General features: G+C 38.5%; 1 protein-coding gene across 13 annotated transcripts in view; it reads left to right on the plus strand.

Annotated features, from left to right (window-relative positions):
* PRR16 (proline rich 16) overlaps positions 1 to 24,691 on the plus strand; it is a 953,840-nt gene that overhangs the window by 771,039 nt on the left and 158,110 nt on the right. For 2 of the 13 annotated variants that reach the window (XM_045058011.1, XM_023254550.2), the window contains exon 2: positions 17,030 to 17,121. The exons of the other annotated variants lie outside the window; for them this stretch is intronic. In XM_045058011.1, the coding sequence (XP_044913946.1) occupies positions 17,110 to 17,121 (12 nt within the window). In that variant the 5' untranslated portion in view covers positions 17,030 to 17,109. The remainder of the gene's footprint in view (positions 1 to 17,029; positions 17,122 to 24,691) is intronic. 13 annotated transcript variants of the gene reach the window in all.

The following is a 24,691-nucleotide window of genomic DNA, read 5'->3' on the forward strand; positions in this document are numbered from 1 at the left end:
TGAACATTGTTCATGTAGTAACTCTTGTAACTTTTAGTAGAATTTATCAGCATTTTACTTTAGGCTTTGTGTTTTTGAGTCTTGTTAGAGAATTTCACTTATATTGCAAAGTCATAAAATGATACCATGTTCTTCTAAAATTGCTCAAGTTTTGCTGTTTGTGTTTAACATATGTTTTCCACCCCAGTATATTTTACCCTATTTTTTTCTAGAAGTGTTAAAGACTTTCACATTTAAAATTTTAATTAGTAAAAATTTACTTTTGTCTGTCATACAAAGTAAGGATTAACTATTCTGATTTTTCCATATTGATAGCAAATTATCAAAAACCATTCATTCTTTGCCCTTACTGATTTATCATGTCAAGTCCCCAGAAGTATATTTCTGGGCATTTGTTCTTTCACTTAGTCTATGTGACATTATCACAGACCATGTAGCAGTATTGCATTTCTGAGTTGCTGTAACTTTATAATAGTCTAAAAACAGGAGGAGGATCCTCCCAAAAGTGTGAAGCTCATTGCTCTTCTTCTTTTCTTCCTCCATATTCACCTTCTATTTTTTGTAGCGAATATTCTTGGCAAAGCAAAAAAGCAAAAAATAAGTAAGACTGTATCAAACTAAAAAGCTTCTGCATACCAAAGGAAACCATCAACAAGATGAAAAAGCAACTTACGGAATGGAAGAAAATATTTTCCAATTACATAACCAGTGAAGCATATTCAAAATATACAAGGAACTCATACAGCTTAATAACAAAAATAAAATAACCAAATTAAAAAATGATCAAAGGAGGGGCACCTGGGTGGCTCAGTTTGGTTAAGTGTTCAACTCTTGATTTTGGCTCAGGTCATGATCTCACAGTTCATGGGTACAAGCCCTACTTTGGGCTCTGTGTTGAGTCTTTGGGCTCTGTGTACGGAGCCTGCTTGGGATTCTCTATCCCCACTTCTCTCTCTGCCCCTCCGTCCACTTGTGTGTTCTCTCTCTCTCTCTCAAAATAAACTTAAAGTTTTTTTTCAAAAAAAAAAAATGAGCAAAGGACCCGATTAAACTGTTCTGCGGAGAAGACATACCAATGGCCAACAAGCCTATGAAAAGATGCTCAACATCACTAATTATCAGGAAAATGCAAATCACAACCACAAAGAGATGTCATCTCACACCTGTTAGAATTATCAAAAAGACAAGAATTAACAAGTGTTGGTGAGGATGTGGAGAAAAGGACCCCTTGCATGCTGTTGGTGGGAATGTAAATTGGTGCAGCCACTGTGGAAAACAGTATGGAGGTTCCTCAAAAAATTAAAAATAGAACTACCATTTGAAGCTGCAATCCCAACTCTGGGTGTATGTCCAAAGTAAACTAAATCATTAGATCAAGGAGATATCTGTATTCCCATGTTCTTTGCAGCATTGTTCGTCATAGCCCTGAAAGTAAACTTCCAATAGGAGATGAATGTATAAAGAAGATGTAATGTTTTCTAAAATGTAAAAGTACATATTCTCCTTGTATTTATATTAATAATGAAATCTTCAGCCTTAAAAAAAAGATGAAATCTTGTCATTTGCTCCCTATGGATAAAACGAGGGCACATTATGCTAAGTGAAATAAACCAGGCAAAGACAAATACAGTGTGGTATTAATTCCATGTGGAATTAAAACAAACAAACAAGGAACAAAGAAAAGTCAGACTTATAGAAAAAGAGAGTAGAATGGTGGTTGCCAGTGGGCTGAGGGAGTGGGGGAAATTCAAAGAGGCAAGTAAAAGGATTCAGTTTTTTAGTTACAGGATGAATAAGGTCAGAAGATCTCATGTAAAATGTCGGGTGAAAGTTGATAACAATGCATTGTATAATTGAAATTGGTTGTGAAACTAGAACTTCAGTATTCACAAGGGAAAGAAAGAAAGAAAGAAAGAAAGAAAGAAAGAAAGAAAGAAAGAAAGAAGATAGGAAAAGAAAAAGGTAAATATGTGAAATGACAGATGTGTTAATTAACTTGGTAGAAATCCTTTCACAGTGTGTATGTAGATTAAATCATCATGTTGTATACTTTAATTGTATTACAATTTTACTTATCAATTATACCTCAATAAAAGTGAAGCAGCATACTTTATTTTTTTTTAAGTTTATTTATTTTGGAGAGAGAGAGAGAGAGAGAGAGGAAACACATGCGTGTGAGCAGGAGAGGGCAGAGAGGAAAAGAGAGAATTCCAAGCAGGCTCTGCACTGTCAGCACAGAGTCCAATTTGGGGCTTAAACTCATGAGCTGTAAAATCATGACCTGAGTCAAATTCAAGAGCCAGACGCTTTACCAACCGAGCCACACAAGCTCCCTGAATTGCATTGACTATTAACTTTAATTTTTTTTTTTTATTTATCACCTGCAATCACTTTATTGACCACCAGTGTGATTCTCTTAAGATAAAGTGTTGTAAACCATATCACATTCTTTACCTAAGATCATGTATCATTGGCCCTAAGAATTTAGTCAAGGAAATATACAAAGCTCTGTTAAATAATTTCAAAAATGGAGGAAATGCATTGGAGGATTCCATCAGAAGGGAAGGTCTTTTGATTCCATTTTTCAGTATAAGAATTTCAGATATTAATAAATTATATTTTATTGCTGCCTCATTAAAACCTGAAAATAGTGGTGCTTGGTTCAGTTGTTTCAAAAATGTATTTGCAGCAGCACAACCTTCCCATGATTTATAACAAATTTGTTCATGGGACCAGTCGTGAAATGTAGATCTTAGCTTATTCACTTTGCAAAGACAGACCTCTCTTCTCACCTTCAAACAAAAAGTGAAAAGTTCTGGGGTGCCTGGTTGGTTAAGCATTCAATTTCAGCTCAGGTCATGACCTCACAGTTTGTGGGTTTGAGCCCCACACCGCATGCTCTCTGCTGTCAGCACAGAGCCTGCTTCTGATCTTCTGTCTCCCTCTCTCTCTGCCCCTCCCCTGTCTCTCTCTCTTTCTCAGAAATAAATTTAAAAAAACTTTTTTAATCTGAAAAGTTCTCATTTTTTTAGCATACTGTATCCCAGACCCAATGATGTATGAAATGTGATAATTATTACACTATAATAATATAATAAATATATTAATATATAATATACTATAATAATCAGAACAATCTCAATTAATAAAAATAAATTATCACACAAGATAATAATAAATATTTTTATCTTGAGGCACCTGGCTGGCTCAGTTGGTTAAGGATCTGGCTTAGGCTCAGGTCATGATCTCCCAATGCAGGAGTTCACTCTCTGCTGTCAGCTCAGAGCCTGCTTTGGATCCTGTCTCCCTGTCACTCTACCCCACCCCCGCTCGAGCACACTTGCGCTCTCTCTCTCTCTCTTTCTCTCAAGAAGAAATAAAACGTTAAAAAATACTAAAAATAAATAAATATTATCTTGTTAACACTGCAAGGAAGAAACTAAAACAAACCTCAGATTCTTTTCACTTTTAGAAATCAATGGGTCGTTTCTTCTACAAAGGTATTTTATACAAAGAGATATCTCTTCTACAGAGATATTTTCTTCTACAAAGGAATTTTCACTGGGGATTTACAGAGATTTGTCCACATAGGTGAGCTGGGGACAGTAACTGTGCCCCCACTGTGGATGCTGCTCTAGGGACCCTTGCCCTGTGATTCCTCAGAGTCTAGTGCTGTGTTCACTACCTGTGTTAGTTTCAAAGGCCTTTTTTAGTCTGTTTCACAAAGATAGCAGTTTTTCCCTGCACTTCCCCACTTCCCAAGGCATATTAAAGAAGATTTTCACTAACCCCTTTAAATCGTGCCAACAGGGAATTTTCTTTCGGTGTTTGTTTTGTTTCCTTCCGTTTGTTTTCCTGGAGCTTATTACCATATCTGTATTTCTGCCCCCCCCCACCCCCTGGAAAATTCACTTTAGAAAAAAACAAGGAAAATCTTGTAAGTTTCACACATTCTGATATTTTCCTAATCAGTCCTCTCATGAAAATAAAGACATAAGTAAACAGTAACACACCTTACAGGTAGAGACCTACCTTTTAACGTCTTTGAATTACTCATTCTTTTCCTTCCATTGGAAGGAACTCATCCTTCCATTGGGTAGCACATCTTGGAGCACCTTGGGCAGCATCACTGACATGCCGGCCTGCTTTGGTTGAAGCTCTTCCCTTATGTTTCCTTGAAACATGTCTACTTGTTTCCTTTTGAACCTAAATGGATCAGATGTAATGACTAGAGGCTTTTGCTAGCACAGGATAGAGTAAGATTTAGCCTTCCTTCTATAATCTCCATGTCACCTTACCCTCACCCCCTGGGATGGAACCTATGCTTTAAATAAAAATAGTGTTCTTGGGGTGCCTGCGTGCCTCACTTGGTTAAGTGTCCTGACTCTGGGTCGGACGGACATGATCTCAGTGTGTGAGTTTGATCCCCATGTTGATCCTCTGTGCTGACAGCTTGGAGACTGGTTGGAATCTTCTCTCTCTCTGTCTCTCTGCCCCTACCCTACTCTCTCTCTTTCTTTCCAACTAAATAAGCTTAAAGATTTTTTTTTTAAATAGTAGTTTTGGTACGCCAAACAAATTTCTTAGCCCAAGTAGCTTCGACCCTGGCTACAGTTTCCAATTAGATTGCTGCCTCTGAGCCCTTTTCATGCAGAAATATTGAAACCAGTACTGATACTCAGAATTGGAGGGAAGGGTAGATGGTGGCGTAGGAGGACACTGGGCTCACCTCCTCCTGCTGATAGCTTAGATTCCACCCACATTGGCCTAGAAAACCTCCGGAAGACTAGCAGAACGGACTCTCTGGAGCCAAGCGTAGACGAGAGGCCCATGGAAGAGGGCAGGAAGGGCGGAGAGGCGGTGCACCCTACACAGACTGGTGGCTGGGAGCCTGGCGGTGGAGGGGCAGCCCAGCCAACAAGGCAGAGCCCCTGAGTCTGGCTTGCAAAAGTGGAGGGGACGGACTGCGTGAGTTCTGAGGCCAATGGGACTTAACATCTGGAATGTTATAGGTCAACAGCTCTGCTCCGAGAGCAGGAGGGTGAGAGGACACCAGGAGAGAGAGATGTTGAGCCCTGGAAAACAGAGCTCAGCTGGGCAGGGAACAAAGGCACTGGGAAGCGCCATCTCCCTCTCCCATCCCCCAGCTGAAACCCCAAAGGGAACCAGTTCACTGAACTTGCTTGCACCACTCAAACACCCAATGCTTCCTCTGACCCGCCTGCCTTCCTCCCTTCCTCCCTCCCGTGCTGCAGAGTCCCTCCCGCAGGGGACCACCAAGGGCAAAGTGAGCTAAGTCTGCCCCTCCCACCCCTGTGCACCTTGAGGATCCACCCCCGCTAATATGTCAGATCCCATAGAAGCAGCACCACAAGCCTGGCTATGCAAGCAGCCCAGACAGGGGCCACACCAACCCACACTGAGTCCTGCCCCTGGGAGGGGGGAAGATAAGGTACACACCAGTCTGACTGTGGCCCCGCCCACCAACACAAATTTCTCTGGACAGCACAGGGGAAGTGCCCTGCAGTTTGGCGCTACCGCAGGGACTAGCCAAAATGATGAAATGGAAGAATTCTCCTCAAAAGAAACTCCAGGAAGTAGCAACAGCTAAATAATTGATCAAAACAGATTTAAGCAATATAATGGAACAAGAATTTAGAATAATAGTCATAAAATTAATCGCTGGGCTTGAAAAAAGCCTAGAGGACAGCAGAGAATCTATTGCTACAGAGATCAAGGGACTGTAAAATAGTCATGAGGAATTAAAAAATGCTATAAATGAGGTACAAAATAAAATGGAGGTAGCCATAGCACAGATTGAAGAGGCAGAGGAGAGAATAGGTGAATTAGAAGATAAAATTATGGAAAAAGAGGAAGCTGAGAAAAAGAGAGATAAAAAAATCCAGGAGTTTGAGGGGAGATTTAGAGAACTAAGTGATGCAATCAAACGGAACAATATCTGTACCATAGGAATCCAGAAGAGGAAGAGAGAGAAAGGGGCTGAAGGTGTACTTGAACAAATCATAGCTAAGAACTTCCCTGATCTGGGGAAGGAAAAAGGCATTGAAATCCAAGAGGCACAGAGAACTCACTTCAGACGTAACTTGAATCAATCTTCGGCACGACATATCATAGGGAAACTAGCAAAATACAAGGATAAAGAGAGAATTCTGAAAACAGCTAGGGATAAACGGGCCCTAACATACACAGGTAGACACATAAGGGTGGGAGCAGACCTATCTACTGAAACTTGGCAGGCCAGAAGGGAATGGCAGGAAATCTTCAAAGTGATGAACAGAAAAAATATGCAGCCAGGAATCCTTTATCCAGCAAGTCTGTCATTGAGAATAGAAGGAGAGATAAAGGTTTTCCTAAAACACAGTAACTGAAGGAATTCATCACCCATAAACCAGCCCTACAAGAGATCCTAAGGGGGACTCTGTGAGTGAAATGTTGCAAGGACCACAAAGTACCAGAGACATCACTGCAAGCATGAAACCAACAGACATCACAATGACTCTAAACCCATATCTTGCAATAATAACAATGAATGTAAATGGAATAAATGCTCCAACCAAAAGACACAAGGTATCAGAATGGATTAAAAACAATGAGACCCATCTATTTGCTGTCTACAAGAGACTCATTTTAAACCTGAGGATACCTTCAGATTGAAAGTGAGGGGATGGAGAACTATCTATCATGCTACTGGAAGTTAAAAGAAAGCTGGAGTAGCCATACTTATATCAGACAAACTAGACTTTAAATTAAAGGCTGTAACAAGAGATGAAGAAGGGCATTATATAATAATTACAGGGTCCATCAGGAAGAGCTAACAATTATAAATGTCTTATGCGCCGAATACAGGACTCCCAAATATATAAAACAATCACAAACATAAGCAACTTTATTGATAAGAATGTGGTAATTGCAGAGGACTTTTATACCCCACTTACAACAATGGATGGATCATCTAGACACAGGATCAATAAAGAAACAAGGGCCCTGAATGATACATTGGATCAGATGGACTTGACAGATATATTTAGAACTCTGCATCCCAAAGAAACAGAATATTCTTTCTTCTTTAGTGCACATGGGGCATTCTCCAATTTAGATCACATACTGAATCATAAAACAGCCCTTCATAAGTATGAAAGAAGTGGGATCATAACATGCACACTTTCATACCACAATGCTATGAAATGTGAAATCAACCACAGGGAAAAGTCTGGAAAACCTCCAAAAGCATGGAGGTTAAAGAACACCCTACTAAAGAATGAATGGGTCAACCAGGCAATTAGAGAAGAAATTTAAAGATATATGGAAATAAATGAAAATGACAATACAATAATCCAAATGCTTTGGGATGCAGCGAAGGCAGTCCTGAGAGGAAAATACATTGCAATCCAAGCCTATCTCAAGAAACAAGAAAAATCCCAAATACAAAATCTAACAGCACACCTAAAAGAAATAGAAGCAGAACAGCTAAGACACCCCAAACCCAGCAGAAGAAGAGAAATAATAAATATCAGAGCAGAAATAAACAATGTAGAATCTAAAAAAGCAGTAGAGCAGATCAATGAAACCAAGAGTTGGTTTTTTGAAAAAATAAACAAAATTGATAAACCTCTAGCCAGGCTTCTCAAAAAGAAAAGGGAGAGGACCCAAAGAGATACAATCATGAATTAAAATGGAATTATTACAACCAATCCCTCAGAAATGCAAGCAATTATCAGGGAATACTGTGAAAAATTATATGCCAACAAACTGGAAACCTGGAAGAAATGGACAAATTCCTAAGCCCTCACACACTTCCAAAACTCAAACAGGAAAAAATAGAAAACTTGAACAGACCCATAACCCATGAAGACATTGAATCAGTTATCAAAAATCTCCCAACAATTAAGAGTCCAGAACAAGATGGCTGCCCTGGGGAATTCTACCAGACATTTAAAGAAGAGATAATACCTATCCTTCTCAAGCTGTTCCAAAAAAAAGAAAGGGAAGGAAAACTTCCAGACTCATTCTATGAAGCCAGCATTACTTTGATTGCCAAACCAGAGAGCCAGCCAAAAAACAGAACTGCAGGCCAATATATCTGATGAACATGGATGCAAAAATTCTCAACAAGATACTAGCAAATTGAATTCAACAGCATATAAAAAGAATTATTCACCCTGATCAAGTGGGATTCACTCCAGGGTTGCAGGGCTGGTTCAACATTTGCAAATCAATCAATGTGATACATCACATTAATAAAAGAAAAGATAAGAATCATATGATCCTGTCAATGCAGAAAAAGCATTTGACAAAATTCAGCATCCTTTCTTAATGAAAACCCTTGAGAAAGTCGGGATAGAAGGAACATACTTAAACATCATAAAAGCCATTTATGAAAAGACCACAGCTAATAACATCCTTAATGGGGAAAAACTGACAGTTTTCCCCCTGAGATCAGGAACACGACAGGGATGTCCACTCTCACCGCTGTTTTTTAACATAGTGTTGGAGGTTCTAGCATCAGCAATCAGACAACAAAAGTTAATCAAAGGCATCAAAATTGGCAGATGACATATTATACATGGAAAACCTGACAGACTCAACCAAAAGTCTGCTACGACTGATACATGAATTCAGCAAAGTTGCCGGATACAAAATTAATGTACAGAAATCAATTGCATTCTTATACACTAATAGTGAAGCAACAGAAAGACAGAAAAAGAAACTGATCCCATTCACAATTGCACCAAGAAGCATAAAATACCTAGGGATAAACCTAACCAAAGATGTACAAGATCTGTATGCTGAAAACTATGGAAAGCTTATGAAGGAAATTGAAGAAGATACGAAGAAATGGAAAAACATTCTGTGCTCATGGATTGGAAGAATAAATATTGTTTAAATGTCAATACTACCCAGAGCAACCTACACATTCAATGCAATCACAATCAAAATGGCACCAGCATTCTTCTCAAAGCTAGAACAAGCAATCCTAAAATTTGTATGGAACCACAAAAGACCCCGAATAGCCAAAGTAATATTGAAGAGGAAGACCAAAGCAGGAGGCATCACAATCCTAGACTTTAGCCTCTACTACAAAGCTGTCATCATGAAGACAGCATGGTATTGACACAAAAACAGACACATAGACCAATGGAATAGATAGAGACTCCAGAATTGGACCCACGAAAGTGTGGCCAACTAATCTTTGACAAGGCAAGAAAGAATATCCAATGGAACAAAAGACAGTCTGATTAACAAATGGTGCTGGAAGAACTGGACAGCAACATGCAGAAGGATGAAACTAGAGCACCTTCTTACACCATTCACAAAAATAAACTCAAAATGGGTAAAGGACCTGAATGTGAGACAGGAAACCATCAAAACCCTAGAGGAGAAAGCAGGAAAAACCTCTGACCTCAGCTGCAGCAGTTTCTTACTCAACACATCTCTGAAGGCAAGGGAATTAAAAGCAAAAGTGAACTATTGGGACCTCATGAAGATAAAAAGCTTTTGCACTGCAAAGGAAACAATAAACAAAACTAAAAGGCATCCGATGGAATGGGAAAAGGTATTTGAAAATGACATATTGGACAAAGGACTAGTATCCAAAATCTATAAAGAACTCACCAAACTCCACACCGGAAAAACAAATAATCCAGTGAAGAAATGGGCAGAAGACATGAGTAGACACTTCTCTAAAGAAGACATCCAGGGGGCACCTGGGTGGCTCAGTCAGTTAAGCGTCCGACTTCATCTCAGGTCATGATCTCGCGGTCCGTGAGTTCGAGCCCTGCGTCGGGCTCTGCTGACAGCTCAGAGCCTGGAGCCTGTTTCGGATTCTGTGTCTCCCTCTCTCTCTGACCCTCCCCCGTTCATGCTCTGTCTCTCTCTATCTCAAAAATAAATAAATGTAAAAAAAATTTTTTTTAAATAAAGAAGTCATCCAGATGGCCAACAGGCACATGAAAATATGCTCAACGTCGCTCCTCATCAGGGAAATACAAATCAAAACCACACTGAGATATCACCTCACGCCAGTCAGAGTGGCTAAAATGAACAAATCAGGACACTATAGATGCTGGAGAGGATGGGGAGAAACGGGAACCCTCTTGCACTGTTGGTGGGAATGCAAACTGGTGCAGCCACTCTGGAAAAGTGTGGAGGTGCCTCAAAAAATTAAAAATAGATCTACCCTATGACCCAGCAATAGCACTACTAGGAATTTACCCAAGGGATACAGGAGTGCTGATGCATAGGGCCACTTGTACCCCAATGTTGATAGCAGCACTTTCAACAATAGCTAAATTATGGAACAAACCTAAATGTCCATCAACTGATGAATGGATAAAGAAATTGTGGCTTATATACACAATGGAATACTACGTGGCAATGAGAAAGAATGAAATATGGCCTTTTGTAGCAACGTGGATGGAAGTGGAGAGTGTTATGCTATGTGAAATAAGTCATACAGAGAAATATAGATACCTTATGTTTTCACTCTTATGTGGATCCTGAGAAACTTAACAGAAGACCATGGGGGGAGGGGAAGGGGGGAAAAAAGTTACAGAGATGGAAGGAGGCAAACCATAAGAGACTGTTAAAAACTGAGAATAAACTGAGGGTTCATGGGGGGGAGAAGGGAGGGGAAAGTGGGTGATGGGCATTGAGTAGGGCACCCGTTGGAATGAGCACTGGGTGTTGTATGGAAACCAATTTGACAGTAAATTTCATATTAAAAAAAAGAATTGATGATGATTACATTTGCATTCAAAATAGGAGGCAGAAGTGAACAGTAGTTGGTGCAAAGCTGTCCAACAAGTAGAAACACAAAACTGTAGACATGTCTTCAAGGTGAAGATTTGTTTACTGCTTGAACAGTTCAAATTTTATACACAGTTTAGTAGTTAGAAAAAAATGGCTAGCATACTAATTTATGGTTTTATATCCTGAAAAAAGGCATTTTAATCTATTAATTATAGGGCTGTTTCTATTAGGCTAGATTTTACTAATCTATTTTTAATGATAAAACTACAATTCTTGGGGTGCCTGAGTGCCTCAATTGGTTAAGCGTACAACTCTTGATTTTGGCTCAGTTCATGATCTCACAGTTTGTGGGATCAAACCCTCCATCAGGCTCTGCACTGACAACATGGACCCTGCTTGAGATTCTCTCTCTCCCTATCTGCCTCTCCCCTGCTTCTGTGCGCTCTCTCTCTCTCTCTCTCTCTCTCTCTCTCTCTCTCTCTCTCTTTCTTTGTGTCTCTTTCTCTCAAAATGAATAAACTTAAAAAAATTACATTTCTTGAGGCGCCTGGGTGACTCAGTCGGTTAAGCGTCCAATTTTGGCTCAGGTCAGGAACTCACAGTTCATGGGTTCAAGCCCTGTGCTGGGCTCTGTGCTGACAGCTCAGAGCCTGGAGCCTGCTTTGGGTTCTGTGCCTCCCTCTCTCTCTGCCCCTTCTGCCCTCACTCTCTGTCTCTGTCTCTCAAATATCAATAAACATTAAAAAAATTATATTTCTTTCAAAAGTATATTGTGATAATTATTAAGCTTTCCTAAACTTCTAGATGGTATTTCATTAATTTTTTGTTAATTTTAATTTAATTCAATTTATTTTTTTATTTTTAATTCTGCTGTGATCCAAGGTTCTGTGGTTGTGTTTGACCCATACAAAATAAAATGAGATTAACCCATTTTTGGTTGGAGTTTTGGAGTGTAAACTGAGATCTTCATTCTCATTATCATCCTGGAATCAGAAAGTTGTCAAAAAGAAGATGTCTGCTGCTGGTCTCGGTATTCTGTGAGGCAAATTAAACCTCAGAACTGCTTATATTCAGAATAGAGCTGACTCTTCATCTTGGGAAGATCTTATCTCCCAAAAATATGTGCTTTCCTTTTATAAGAATGGATATTCTTCATCAATTTACATCCCTTGGCTTCCCCTTTCAAACTATTCAGGGATATTTGTCAAATCATGTGGAAACTGATAATGATAATCTCAGGATGAGGAGTCATTCATCCAGGCTTTTAGACCATGAAAAGTTTCAAGATTAAAATAATAGGAATACAGGCATGAAAGTAGACTGGAAGCAATATATATTTTATCAAATCATTCCTGTGTTTCTCTTAGAAAAGCAGTTCCTTACCATTTAGTGTATAGATTTGTAGCCGAGAAGGTAATGGGTTGTGTCCATCACTCTCCATATGTCTGCTAGCCAGGTCAATAAATTCCCTTGCACAACGAAGGTAACTGGTTCAAAATTCACCTGCCTTGAAATACTCTATTTCAATGCTGAACTCTTATTTAAACTCTGAGTGTCTGATGTGGCAACATGAGTTCTTAATTTTGAGATCAATATTAACTACAGTCAAATATACTTTAAAGCTAAAAAAGCTTCCATACATACATTATTTAATTTGATAATCTTAAAAATATGTTATTTTGGGTTCTAAAATGCTAATACATGCAATTCTTTTATTGCATTATTCAGTGAAGCATGTATATATTACTCACATCCTCCTTCCACAAAACCTTAAAGTCCTTTTCAGCATGGGTATCAATGCCTGTGTTTGTTTGTTTGTTTGTTTGTTTGTTTGTTTGTTTGTTTAATTGAGCACTTAGGTGATTTGATCATACTTTGATTCTGAAAAGTCACATTTTCATTTTACTGAAGTGAGGGATTAGTGATTATATCGCTTTCCTTTCTGCAACTGAGATTCTTACTGGATAAAAACATGAGCGTTGTGCATACTTCATGAAGATTTTAGGCAAAAGCATCCAGTTAGGAGTTCAGCAGTAATTAAGGGACACATAATGGTGTTATTTACCCATGAATTTATACATGGATCATGGATATAGTGCATCTTGCACGAATCTAAATACAGTGAGAGAAACCTGGTAATTAAGCTTGAATTTTAAAATAAGGATCGCATCTTGTGTAATTGCTGGTTTTCTGAATAATCAGAGAATGTGCAATCATAGCTCATGTTGGTATACTATAAATGAGGTATGCTAGATTTTATAGTCAGATTTCACCATTGTCTTTTTGGTAGCACTTAAGTTGCAATTGGTTTCAATTTGAAGTTCGTAAACTTTTTTGCTACTTTCTTCTTTCTCTTAAATCTTGAGAAAAAAATCTTTCCAATTGCCCTATGGAAGATCATGCTCTATATTTTTTCAATAATTCTATAAGCCTTTTATTACTAAAATTCATGACTTAAATCCCCTAAAGGTATTTCCATATCATTTACATGAAATCCAAACCATCATTTTACCTTCCATTTGGACAAAGTAACTAACACATTATCCAAAATTTGAATATTGCTATTATATTTATAATCGTCCTGTTATAAATAGGATTGCTTTACACATATGATCTATCACATAATTAAATTCAGTTTTTAAAATGTATTTTTACTGAAAGCTTTTCTGGGTTTCTTGTTGCAATTTCAACAGCATAGTGATATGCTGATATGCTGAAAAATTACTTTTTTCTTTAAGGCAGTCATAGATCCTATAGATGATGGCCACTAAAATGAGACTGAACCCCTGCCACCCCATTTTAATTCTTTGTATCCAGACACATGATTCACTTAAGAAATCTGGACCAAAAGTCCAATAGCGCCCTGAAGCTTAGCCTAAGAGCTGAGTATTAATTAAGTTTGTTTGGCCATAAACAAATCTCCTTTGATCCTCAGATGCTAATGTTCTAAACATGAGTAAGGGGTTATCACTTTCCCTCAGGAACTTTCATTGCAGCCAGTTGGATACTGATTAGAATTTGAATGGAGCTTTCCTTAGCAAAGCACGCTAGCACACATGGATTCCATTGATGGTTTTTGGGGCTTGTGGGTATGGGTGTGTGTTTGATTCCTAGAGAAACGTGATAGCTTAAGACAGAGACATCTTTTTCTTCCATTACCAGACCATGACCCGGTGCATGTGACACATTTTACAAATGTGTGTGGTTGATCAGAAGGAGACAAGATAATGGGGCCTGCTCAGTGTAAAAACTATCATGCTTTTTGAAAAACCTCTTCGACATTCACTTTTTATCCTGTGGGCTTTTGTCTGCCCCTTGTTGTTGGAAAAAATAAGCAAATCCTCAGGACGGAGTTATTAAAACAGATTGTGGATGTTGATTAGTTCTGCAAAAGCCAAAAATGTAAATGCACATTTGTCAAGAATTCAGGTTTGCTGCTTTCCCCCTCTAACAAACCCGGATCATATTCTGTTGTTTCACAGTAGCTGCTTCCAAGCATAGAGTTCAGATGTTTTCCTTCTAGAATGGGAACTGATACTCCGGATAATTGAAACGTGATTTCATGATTTCCTTCGAATGTTTACCAGATAATTTTGAAACCTTTTTCCATTTTGGTTTTAGCCTAGCATGAGACTCTTTCAGAAATACATGGTGGGGGTTGGGAATGAAGGAAGACATTGTTTAGCTTGTAGTTGGCCAAAAAGTTCTGTTGCTGAATAAGATCACAAATTATGGCTAGAATGGTTTGGTAAGTTGTTGTTTTTTTTTTTTCCACTGTGCAAAGCCAGACAGTCTCTGCCAGACAGAAGAACGGAATCTATACTGTCAGAATGGAAAACATGAATAAAAGTGGTAGCCTTTATGAAGCTGGTGAGTTCTGGCAGTGAACTTAGAGGCTGGCACTTGTACTTTGCTGTGAGGGGGAACATAGGGAGACTCAACTATGGCAGCATGGTGTGCTGCTAGATTGCCCAGAGAATATTTGACACTGAGATTAATGACAAGGCTAAAGTGTTAAGTTCCAAATTGTTTATTTGAAGTGTTCTGGCAACTTCTGTCGGTGAAGATTCTGATGTGTATTGTTTCTGCCGTGCTCTTCGGATTTAATAACAGAAGTGAGGGTAAACACTAATGTGCTTCAAAGAGTATTAAATCCTGTCCATGTATTAGCTCATTTAATTCTTACAATGATCATCTGATGCATGTGTGGTTTTTTTGTTTGTTTTTTGTGGGTTTTTTTTTTGTTTTCTAGGGTTTTTTGTTTGTTTTGTTTTGTTTTTGTTTTTGTTTTTGTTTTAATACCTCCCTCTCAGAGATAAGAAAAGAGAAGCAAATTAGTATCTTCACTGGGCCCATAGTTTAGAGAGTCTGGCCGTGGATGCCTTACTTCTACAACCCATCTCCCGTGTGTCTTAATGTGCAGAATGAAACAGTAGTGTTCCATGGGAAAAATCGACATTCCCTTCCTTAGGCCTTTGTTTTAGTGGCCTTTTCATATAAGAGATTTGGGGCACGGGACACCTGGGTGGCTCAGTCTGTTAAATATCCTACTCTTGATTTCTGCTCAGGTCATGATCTCTGGGTTCCTGAGTTTGAGCCCCACGTTGGACTCCGCACTGACAGTGCACAGCCTGGTTGGGATTCTCTCCTTCTCTCTCTCTGCCCCTCCCCTGCTTGCAATGTCTCTGTTTCCCTCTCAAAATAAATAAATACACTTAAAAAACGATTTGGGGGGAAAGGAGGGGAAAACAAAAGTGCATAAATTCCATTAGAGGTATTAATATAGATAGCCTAATTTTTGACCCTTTCTTTGCTTTTCTATTTCAGCGTTATAAGTTTATGAATCTCTGATTATTTTTTAAATTAGTAATTTTTACATTCAAATTTTATAATTATAATTCATTATTAACAGAAATGTTTCCTGTAATCCACATGTATATAATAAAAGTGTGGTCAGGGATTCTGGGTGTTTTATTCCCCAGAATTAGAAGGGCTCCTGGCACATAATTGGTGTTCAGTGAGTATTTCATGAATGAGTGAGTATTCATCATAAGCAGACAAGTGATAAAGTTAACTGCCTTGAGCTTATTCCAAAGTATGATTTTGCATTTCCTCTACTATTAAATATTCAAAGTTATTTTGTAGATAAAGAAAATCAAGACTTGAACAGGAAGAAGCTAGATAATGAGAACATTGTGCCCTTTCTCTTTACCAGTACTGACAAAGCACGGGGCTCTGTAGGTAGTTAGTGACAGAATGAGTGAATGATTGGGCAGACTGAATGACATAGCTCATGTCCTTTTGTGGATACCTAGTTTGAACAAGGTACAAGCATAGCAACTTCAGTGTTTGAAGAACCTGCTACTGGAGGTTTAAGGCAGGGACTGAGGACTCCATATTTGGGGAGCAGTGAGCTAGCATCTCTGGATTGGGTGCAACCTTATGGACCATCAACTCTGTATTTAGACCTCACAGGCCATGGGCTCTGTATTCACTACCCTCTGGTACTTAGAGATTTTACAATAGCACTGCCAAACTTAGCCTCTGCTCTAAGTTCATCTGTCGCTCAGATTTAGTGTAGTCTTTTGTTAACAGGCTCTAGGGGATGTTTCTCTGAGGTTGGTTCAGTCCATTAGCCCCTCACACAGCCAGTCTTGGTTTCCTAAGAAAAGGCATCCTTTCAAATATTTGAGGATTGCTCGCTGGTTTCCAGATGCTACTCAACACCACCACACTGCTTGTGGGGTATTTATATTGGTTTCTGGCACTTGACCGAATGCCCCTTCTCTTCCTGATCACTGTCTCTAGAGCTGGTCCTTATTTTTGTACATTAGTGACTCATTGGGGAGCAATACTAAAACAGCATCGATTAATGTGTGCAGAACAAAACCGGTTATGTGTTAGTCTCAGGAAAATTTCCAGTGACTTGCTATATAGCAAGCTTTTGTTAGAAAGACCAGGTAGTCAGTGAAAAGTTCCTGGACATTTTATTGATTGATCTATATACCACCATTCTTATGTTTTCAGCCACATGACGCAGCCCCCTGCATGTGCATTTGCTCCTTGCACACACTTCATATGTGAACTTCTCCTCTCTCTCATCTGTGTGCGCATCTCCATTGCTACAGCCAGTTCCTTCATCCTGACTCATGCTTCCCCCTCCCCCCTTCATAATCTCCTGCACCTGTTCAGTTCAGTGTGTTTGGAAAAGTCTAAAGTCAATACGCTATTTTTAAAAGTTCTCTAATTTTTTTAACAGAAGCTCCATAACCTACTCCCACCTCCCCACATGATGAAACAGGGAAACAGTGCTGCAGGCAGACAACAGGATACCAGGAAATGCCCGAGAAGGTCAGCCCCACCCTGACATGACGCTCGCAGGGAATTGGACAACACATACCAGCATTTCTAAGAAACATGCAAGTCCAGTATATCATTTGTTATTCTAAATGTATACAGAAATGGTAATTAACAATTAGATGTTTGGATATTCAAGTTACTAAATAATGACCTTGAAAACAGGTAACAATCACAATACTAGTTATCACCATATAAGTTGTCATATGTCATTTTCACAACATAGAAGTTATGTTTTATGTTTAAATTCCATAGAGGAAAATATCTATAATAATACCATGAAATTAAGCATCGTTTGCTCTGTGGAGCTCCAAAGGTATTTTAAGGAATACTTATACTGTTTATTTAATTGTAGGATTTAACTTTCAAGGTGCCAGGATTAATGGGTTCATGTTAGCATACCTATGCTTTTTATGAACAAAACTAGTTTACATTTCCATAATTTCCCTTTATAATATTGACTACAGACAACTAGTCATTTGGGCCATTAAAAACACAAAAATTACATACAATATATAATTATTTAGAACCAATATTGAATTATGCTCATTTTTTCCCCTTAAAAGTTGATTTGTGTTGTTTAGAACTCATTCATAATTCAGGGATAGTCGGCCACACCATATGTGACCGTAAGAAGGATCATTACCTTTAACAGCTGTGAATCCTTAATGAAGTGAAAACATGTACAGTCAAGGTCAACAATGTTCGTTTGTTGTAAATTTTTATTTTCCCATGATCAAAGGGTAACAATAAAGTTTCCGTTGGTATCAGTACTTTTCTATATATGAAAGAATATGAGCTTATTACTTATTAAGCTGTGATGCTTCTGGAGTAATAATTTTATTTCAGTGTTCCTATCTATACAGGACTCCAGTTATCCTTTGTGTTAAATATGAATACTAAATTTTTCCACACTAGATAAAATCTGAAAGATGCCATGGTCAGTTAACTATTGAATTTGAAGAGAAAATTTATTATATGTAAAACCAAAAGTAAAAGATGTCTGGATAATGTCAAATATTGGGAATATTTTGACCTGTTTTCAAACAGGTCTATTCAGGTCTAATTCAGACCTATATTCAGGTCTAATAGTTTTCTATTTTTCTTTAATCAGTTACATCCTTTGGTTGTGTGTTTGGAAATACCCTATTTGAAATGAATTCCTCTGAGTAGTATCAATTTTGTAGTTGAGAGCCTGTTAATTCACCTGTACAGTGAATTCAATAATGTAATTAGTAAACATTTTTTTCGGATATGGAGTTGTAATAATCACACTGGTTTTTAACAGTTAGGACTCACACCACGAATTGTCTTCATTTTAATATGTCCTACTTGTAAAACAAGAAGGAATGCTAGTTGGGATTTAGCTATACCTATCTTCTCAAATTCCACTTTTCAGATCAATAAAATACAAGTTATTGAGGTCTATGTAAATATAAAAACACACCCAGTGGAAAGTAAAGGTAAGTTTTTGACTAAATCAGGAGAACGAGATTAGAAAACCTGTCTATATTTATATTGATAGGCAATGCTCATGGAGAGATATTTAGAATTGTTTTTTATTTTACTTTTCTTTTTAATAAATCATGTGATTTCACCATAAAACTAAATGACACAACCAAGATCAAATCACATGGTGAAGATAAGACTAGAAATGAAGATTTCTTAAATTCATATTCTAGCTCTTATATTAACTGATGATTAATATTTTGCAAGTCATTTATTCAATATGAGTTCCTAAGACCTTCAGCTGACCTAGTGAGCCAGAGAATTCAGGGCCTCATTTCCATGTATTCTGTTTGATATGACTTTTACAGAAAAAGCAGAGCACTGCAGGCTTAGCATTTTCCATCAGAATAAAGTCTTGGTAATCTCCAACCAGACAGTGTATCTGCTCTCCAGTGAAGTATTTTGTACCTTTAAGATTTCTGTTGTACTTAACAGACAGTGATAGAACCTCTCCAACTCATTTATAATTTTTCTAGGAAAAACATTCAGGTCTAATATTTAACTCTTTTAGCTGAGGATAGTTCATTGAAAACAGAGAATTCACTGTTGAAATAATTATAAAGTTGACCAGTAGAAATAGTGATATAGAATTTACGGTAACTTTTCATAATGCTTATAAGAACTATAAATTTTACTTTATTTTACTTTAATGTTTTCATTTTATTTTTGAAAGAGAGAGAGAGAGAGAGAAAATGGAGTAAGGGCAGAGAGAGAGGGGGATAGAGGATCTGAAGCAGACTCTGTGCTGACAGCAGAATGCCCAATGTGGGGCTAGAACTCATGAACCATGAGATCATGACCTGAGCCAAAGTCAGATGCTTAACTGACTGAACCATCCAGGCACCCCAGGACTCTAAATTTTAAAATACTTCTTCAGAAGTATTTGCCAAACTGAACAAAAGAGAAAATCCAACATTTAATGATGCTACTGAGTTCAACCACATTGCTAGTTCCTAAGGCTAAGAAAAAAAAGTCTAATGTCAATTGAATAGCAGTTGTCACTCAAAATGGTTTATTATACCAGCACACTGATGAAAATTACATATCCAAATTAAAGTTGGGACAGTTTGGAAGACTGATAAATCTCAGCAATAGGAAAATTGAAAATTTCTCTTAAGTGTGTAATTTAAATATAATAAAGCAGTCCTTTGATAGCTTTATCATTTTTGTCAAACTAAAAAAGAACAGTTTGAACTAATTTAGTAGATTACTTAATTCACGCATTCACTCAACACTTGGTGAAAATGTGCTTTGTACTGGGCACTTTGTTAGAAGTGAGAGATGTGAAGATTACCAAAACATGGTTTTGCCCTTGATAGGTTCAGAGTATGGCAATGTGTGTGTGTGTGTGTGTGTGTGTGTGTGTGTGTGTGTGTATGTATACATATATACATGTATATACATATATATATATACACACATATATATGTATGTACGTATGCATACATACATGTATATACGTATATATCTACATATATATACATATATATATGTGTGTATACGTATATACATATATATATATTTATATATTTGCATAAAAGCAATGTAAGTGAAGGGAGTTGGAAGTAAATCAGAGAGAAGATACGAAGTAATAATTTGAGTACAGGAAATAAGGATGAATAGTGATGGTAGAGAGGTACTAAAACAAGTGTGGCTCAAAACATAACATAAGTATTGTTCAGTAGTCCTCAGAATTTTTAAACATGGGATGTGCAACGAACTTGCCAGCCACGGTAGAGTCTCCTTTTTCAGTTAGGGAAGTGAAAAGAGGAATATGAGGACTATGTAGCAGAACTTTTGCAGTATTGTGCAGTTCCATAACAAAACAGTGAATGAAATTGATCTTAAATTTATTCATCCACGCAAATGACCTTGAACATGGTAAGAACGAAACCTTGTAGAGCATAATGGCAGCAACGTCTGCAGGTGCAATGATGAAGCAGCTCCGTGGCCATGTTGCATTTCTTCACAGATGCGTGCAGTGATTGATAACCTGCAGGAAAGTGTGCTTCTGAGATGGGCTTGTTTGATTTTATTGTTAAATCAAAATACCGTGGAAGTTATTCTGGAAAAGTATTGTGTACATGCAACCTTAGGCGGCACACAAGTACTTCTAATGATGTCAGTCAGTGAACTTGCTATAAACGCAAAGCTGTAGGTGAAATAAAGCCAGAATGCTCTCCTCTTTGGTTATTGTTGTGGTACCTGCCAAGGTTCTAGGTGCTGAACTGGTCAATTCACGTTTCCCCTCTGACTGGCCACCCCTCCGTAGTGCTGTTGGCTGAATCCTTCTGACTTCCTCCACCACTGGATGTTGCTGGGCCCACATATTCAATCTGAGAGCTCTCTTACTTCCTCCTCTCCATGCTAACCTCATCTAGTCCTTCAAAGCTCCATCAGCAGCTGTATGTGAGTAACTCCCAGATTCACAGCCCTGACCCTGACCTCTCCCCAGAGCCCACGCATCATCTCTGTTGGACATTTGATTGGTGTTGCGAAATAAACATGTCAAAAGCAGAACTTAAGAATCAATGCCTAGATCTGCCACTCTTCTTTCTCTTTCTTCAGTTTCCTCACTGTCAGTAAATCACTCCATAATTGCACCAGCTGCCAGGGCCCAAAGTCTTGGGATCGTTCTTGCTTCCTCCTTTGGACTCACCGTGCGTGTCTTATCCACTAAGAAGTTTTGTCAAATCTGACTGAAGAACATATCCTGACTCCTGTTTACCATCTTCACTCCCCTCATCCTTTAATTAGACCATCCTTACATGAATTCCTAAGCAGACCTTGCTTCCTCCCTTGCCATCCTACAATCCATTTTCCTCAGAGCACCCAAAGTAGGGGTTGAAGCAGAAAAGAACGATGGGGTGCCTGAGCGGCTCAGTCGGTTAAGCATCCATCTTTGGCTCAGGTCATGATTTCACGGTTCGTGAGTTCGAGACCCGCGTAGGGCTCTGTGCAGACAGCTCGGAGCCTGGAGCCTGCTTTGGATTCTGTGTCTCCCTCTCTCTCTGCCCCTCCCCTGCTCTCTCTGTCTCTCTCAAAAATAAACATTAAAAAAAAAGAGAGAGAGAAGGAGTGTCAGCCCATTTTGAAAACTGTGGCCTCCTATTGTCACCAGGGCTCCTTCAGTTTCCTTACCGTGTTTGTGTACCTTGTGGTCAGTCTGCTGTGGCCCCATTGACCCTAGAACTCACCTATCAGTCAGATGCCTCTACCTTCTTCTCTTCCAACACAAACTATTCTTTGGGTTCTTTGGGCTTCCCAGACTCATTCGTGCTTCCAAGCCTTTGCTACTAGTATGTACATGACTGGCCCCTTCCACTCTTTTAGCCCCCAGTGGCTATGGTACCTCTTTCAGACCATCAGCCTGAGCTGTCACTGTCCATATGTGTCTCTGTCACTCCCTATCACACACTCAGCCACTTGGCACACAGTTGTCTCTCTGTAGCTTTTCTCGTGGCAGTTACCAACCACTCTGTGATTTCTCATTTATGCGTTTGTTTTTTTTTTTTAATTTCTTGACCGTCTCCTCCCTGCCAAATGGAAGTTCCTTCAGGGTACAGACCTTATCATTTCTTTTCACTACAGAATCCTCAACATCTAGGAAAGTAATGGCTCAAGAAGTATGTATGGAGTGAAAGAAAAAGATTCTTTCTACAGATAGGTTTTTTGTTCCCTGCCCCCCATTTTCAGATGCTCTAAAGAGGTCACCAGGGAATGAAGACGCTACGGAGAGCTGCAGAAGTGCCTTACTCATTACTTCTATATTGTCTTCTGAGAACAAAACATGAAAAGTGTGCATTTTTTAGAAGTTGGCATTCCATATTTTAGTAACTTTTTCCGGTCTTTAAATCAAGTGCTTTTTGCATGACTTTCTTTTTGCTTCTTGAAAGTCTATATGTCAAAATAGAATTTGATTTGCAGAAACTTAATGTTAGCACTTTGAAAAGTATGCAGTAGGGAGAAAATGATAAAAAAAATTCACACTATTCACTCACAAACACAACATATTTTGTATTTTGGAATTAGGGATTAATGTATGAATAATCCTTCCAAAGAAAAATGAAAAGTAATATGAAATAATTCTTTGACTGCAGATACATTTTTTTTTTATTTTCAGCTATGTGTAGAATATACCACCATTTGAAAATGTGCTGTCACTGCAGTTATTTTTGGATAGGGAAGAAGAAAATAAAAATGTTCCAATCATCGGGCTCCTTTGTAAAGCGAAAGGAGACACACACAAATGGAAGGGCTTTATGGTAACAAAGGTATCCAGACTTGACATAAATTATGGTGAATAAACCCTATTAGTTTTCCTAGATTTTCCTTGGTAGTTCTGCATAACAATTACCTATTCCCGAGTTTATTCCTATGACTTGGGATTCTGCATGTGTAAGTGATAGGATTGTCTAGGACACAGTGGAAGGCAGTTTGCTTTAATTACTGGAAGATGAATTCTGGGTTTAAAATGCATGCATCTAAAGTCCAGCTTTGCCTCTTTCTAAGTGCATGCCTTGAGCATATTACTCAGTTTCTTCTCTATGAAACAAGAATCAATAAATAAATGCTTGCCTTTTATGGTTGTTTTGAACATTAAATGAGGTAATCCACGTAGAACATTCAGTGTCTGGAGCACGATAAGCCTCTAATGATGTTAGCGAATATTCCTCTCTTTATTTTCATCTTGACAGTTAACTCACGTTGCCATATATTATTAACTGTCATCTGTCTCATGCAGGCTTCAAAGATTGCATTCGATTAACTTTTCATTATGGGGCACCTGAGTGGCTCAGTCTGTTAAGCGTCCGACTCTTGATGTCGACGCAGGTCATGATCTCATAGTTTGTGGGTTCAAGCCTCACATCAGGCTTTGCACTGACAGTGCAGAGCCTGCTTAGGATTCTCTCTCTCTCTCTCTCTCTCTCTCTCTCTCTCTCTCTCTCTCTCCCTCTCTCTCTCTCCTTTCTGCCCCTCCCCTGTGCTTTCTCTCTCTCTCTCTCTTTCTCTCAAAAATAAATAAATAAGCCTAAAAAATGAAGAAGAAATCATTGCATCGATCTGTTATAGACTGGTTAGCCACCTAGGGCATTGTTTTCCAATATAGATCAATAGGTGTTTCATAGGAGAAATGCAAACTGCATTATCTTAACATTTTGAGAAATGCTGCACTAAACAAATTTAGTCAGGTTTCTACATATCAAGACTTTCCAGAGCCTTTATCATGTTAATTAATGTAGGGCTGCATTTCATTTTTCTGTAGGTTTTAAATTTTACACATATGTACTTAATGCTTATGTAATTAAAAAGTCAAAAGTGTTAATATGCACCACGATCTTCCAGGGAGGGCATAAATTGTGCAACATTTTTCAAAATTGGGAATGTTTTTCCTCAGAGGGTCTATTGCTGTCTCAATTCATGGATAGTGAAAAAGTGATTGGTAAGAGGGAGAATGTTCTTATGGTCAGGATTGGGATCCTTTCTGGCATGTGAAGAATCACATCTTTGAACTTGCAAAGCTTGACTTTTTCAGTGTTACATTCATACAGAATGGATAACAGAATTTAAGATGAAACTGAAAGTAGGGTATAATTTAGACTTTTCTTATTTCACTCATCTTTGAAAGAAGCCTTTTCCTGTGGCTTAAAGTAAATCAAATAGTATGATGAAAGGAAATTGGTCTGTGTGCAGAACAAACTGATGATGCTTCTACTTGTCTTTTCTGGGAATATGTCTTGCTTCAGTCACACGTGTCTGTCTCCCAGTAAAATAGATAGCAAAGTACAATGGTGTGAGCTACACCCTGGAGCTCTGTTTTCTGTTCTGTTAATTGTGACACTGGTCAAATTACTCTACCTCTCTGTGCCTTACTGATCTCATCTGAAATTGGAGGTAATAAATAGATACGCTTTAGGGGCGCCTGGGTGGCGCAGTCGGTTAAGCGTCCGACTTCAGCCAGGTCACGATCTCGCGGTCCGTGAGTTCGAGCCCCGCGTCGGGCTCTGGGCTGATGGCTCAGAGCCTGGAGACTGTTTCAGATTCTGTGTCTCCC

Source organism: Felis catus, chromosome A1 (genome assembly GCF_018350175.1).
Source record: "Felis catus isolate Fca126 chromosome A1, F.catus_Fca126_mat1.0, whole genome shotgun sequence".
NCBI classification, from domain to species: Eukaryota; Metazoa; Chordata; class Mammalia; order Carnivora; family Felidae; genus Felis; species Felis catus.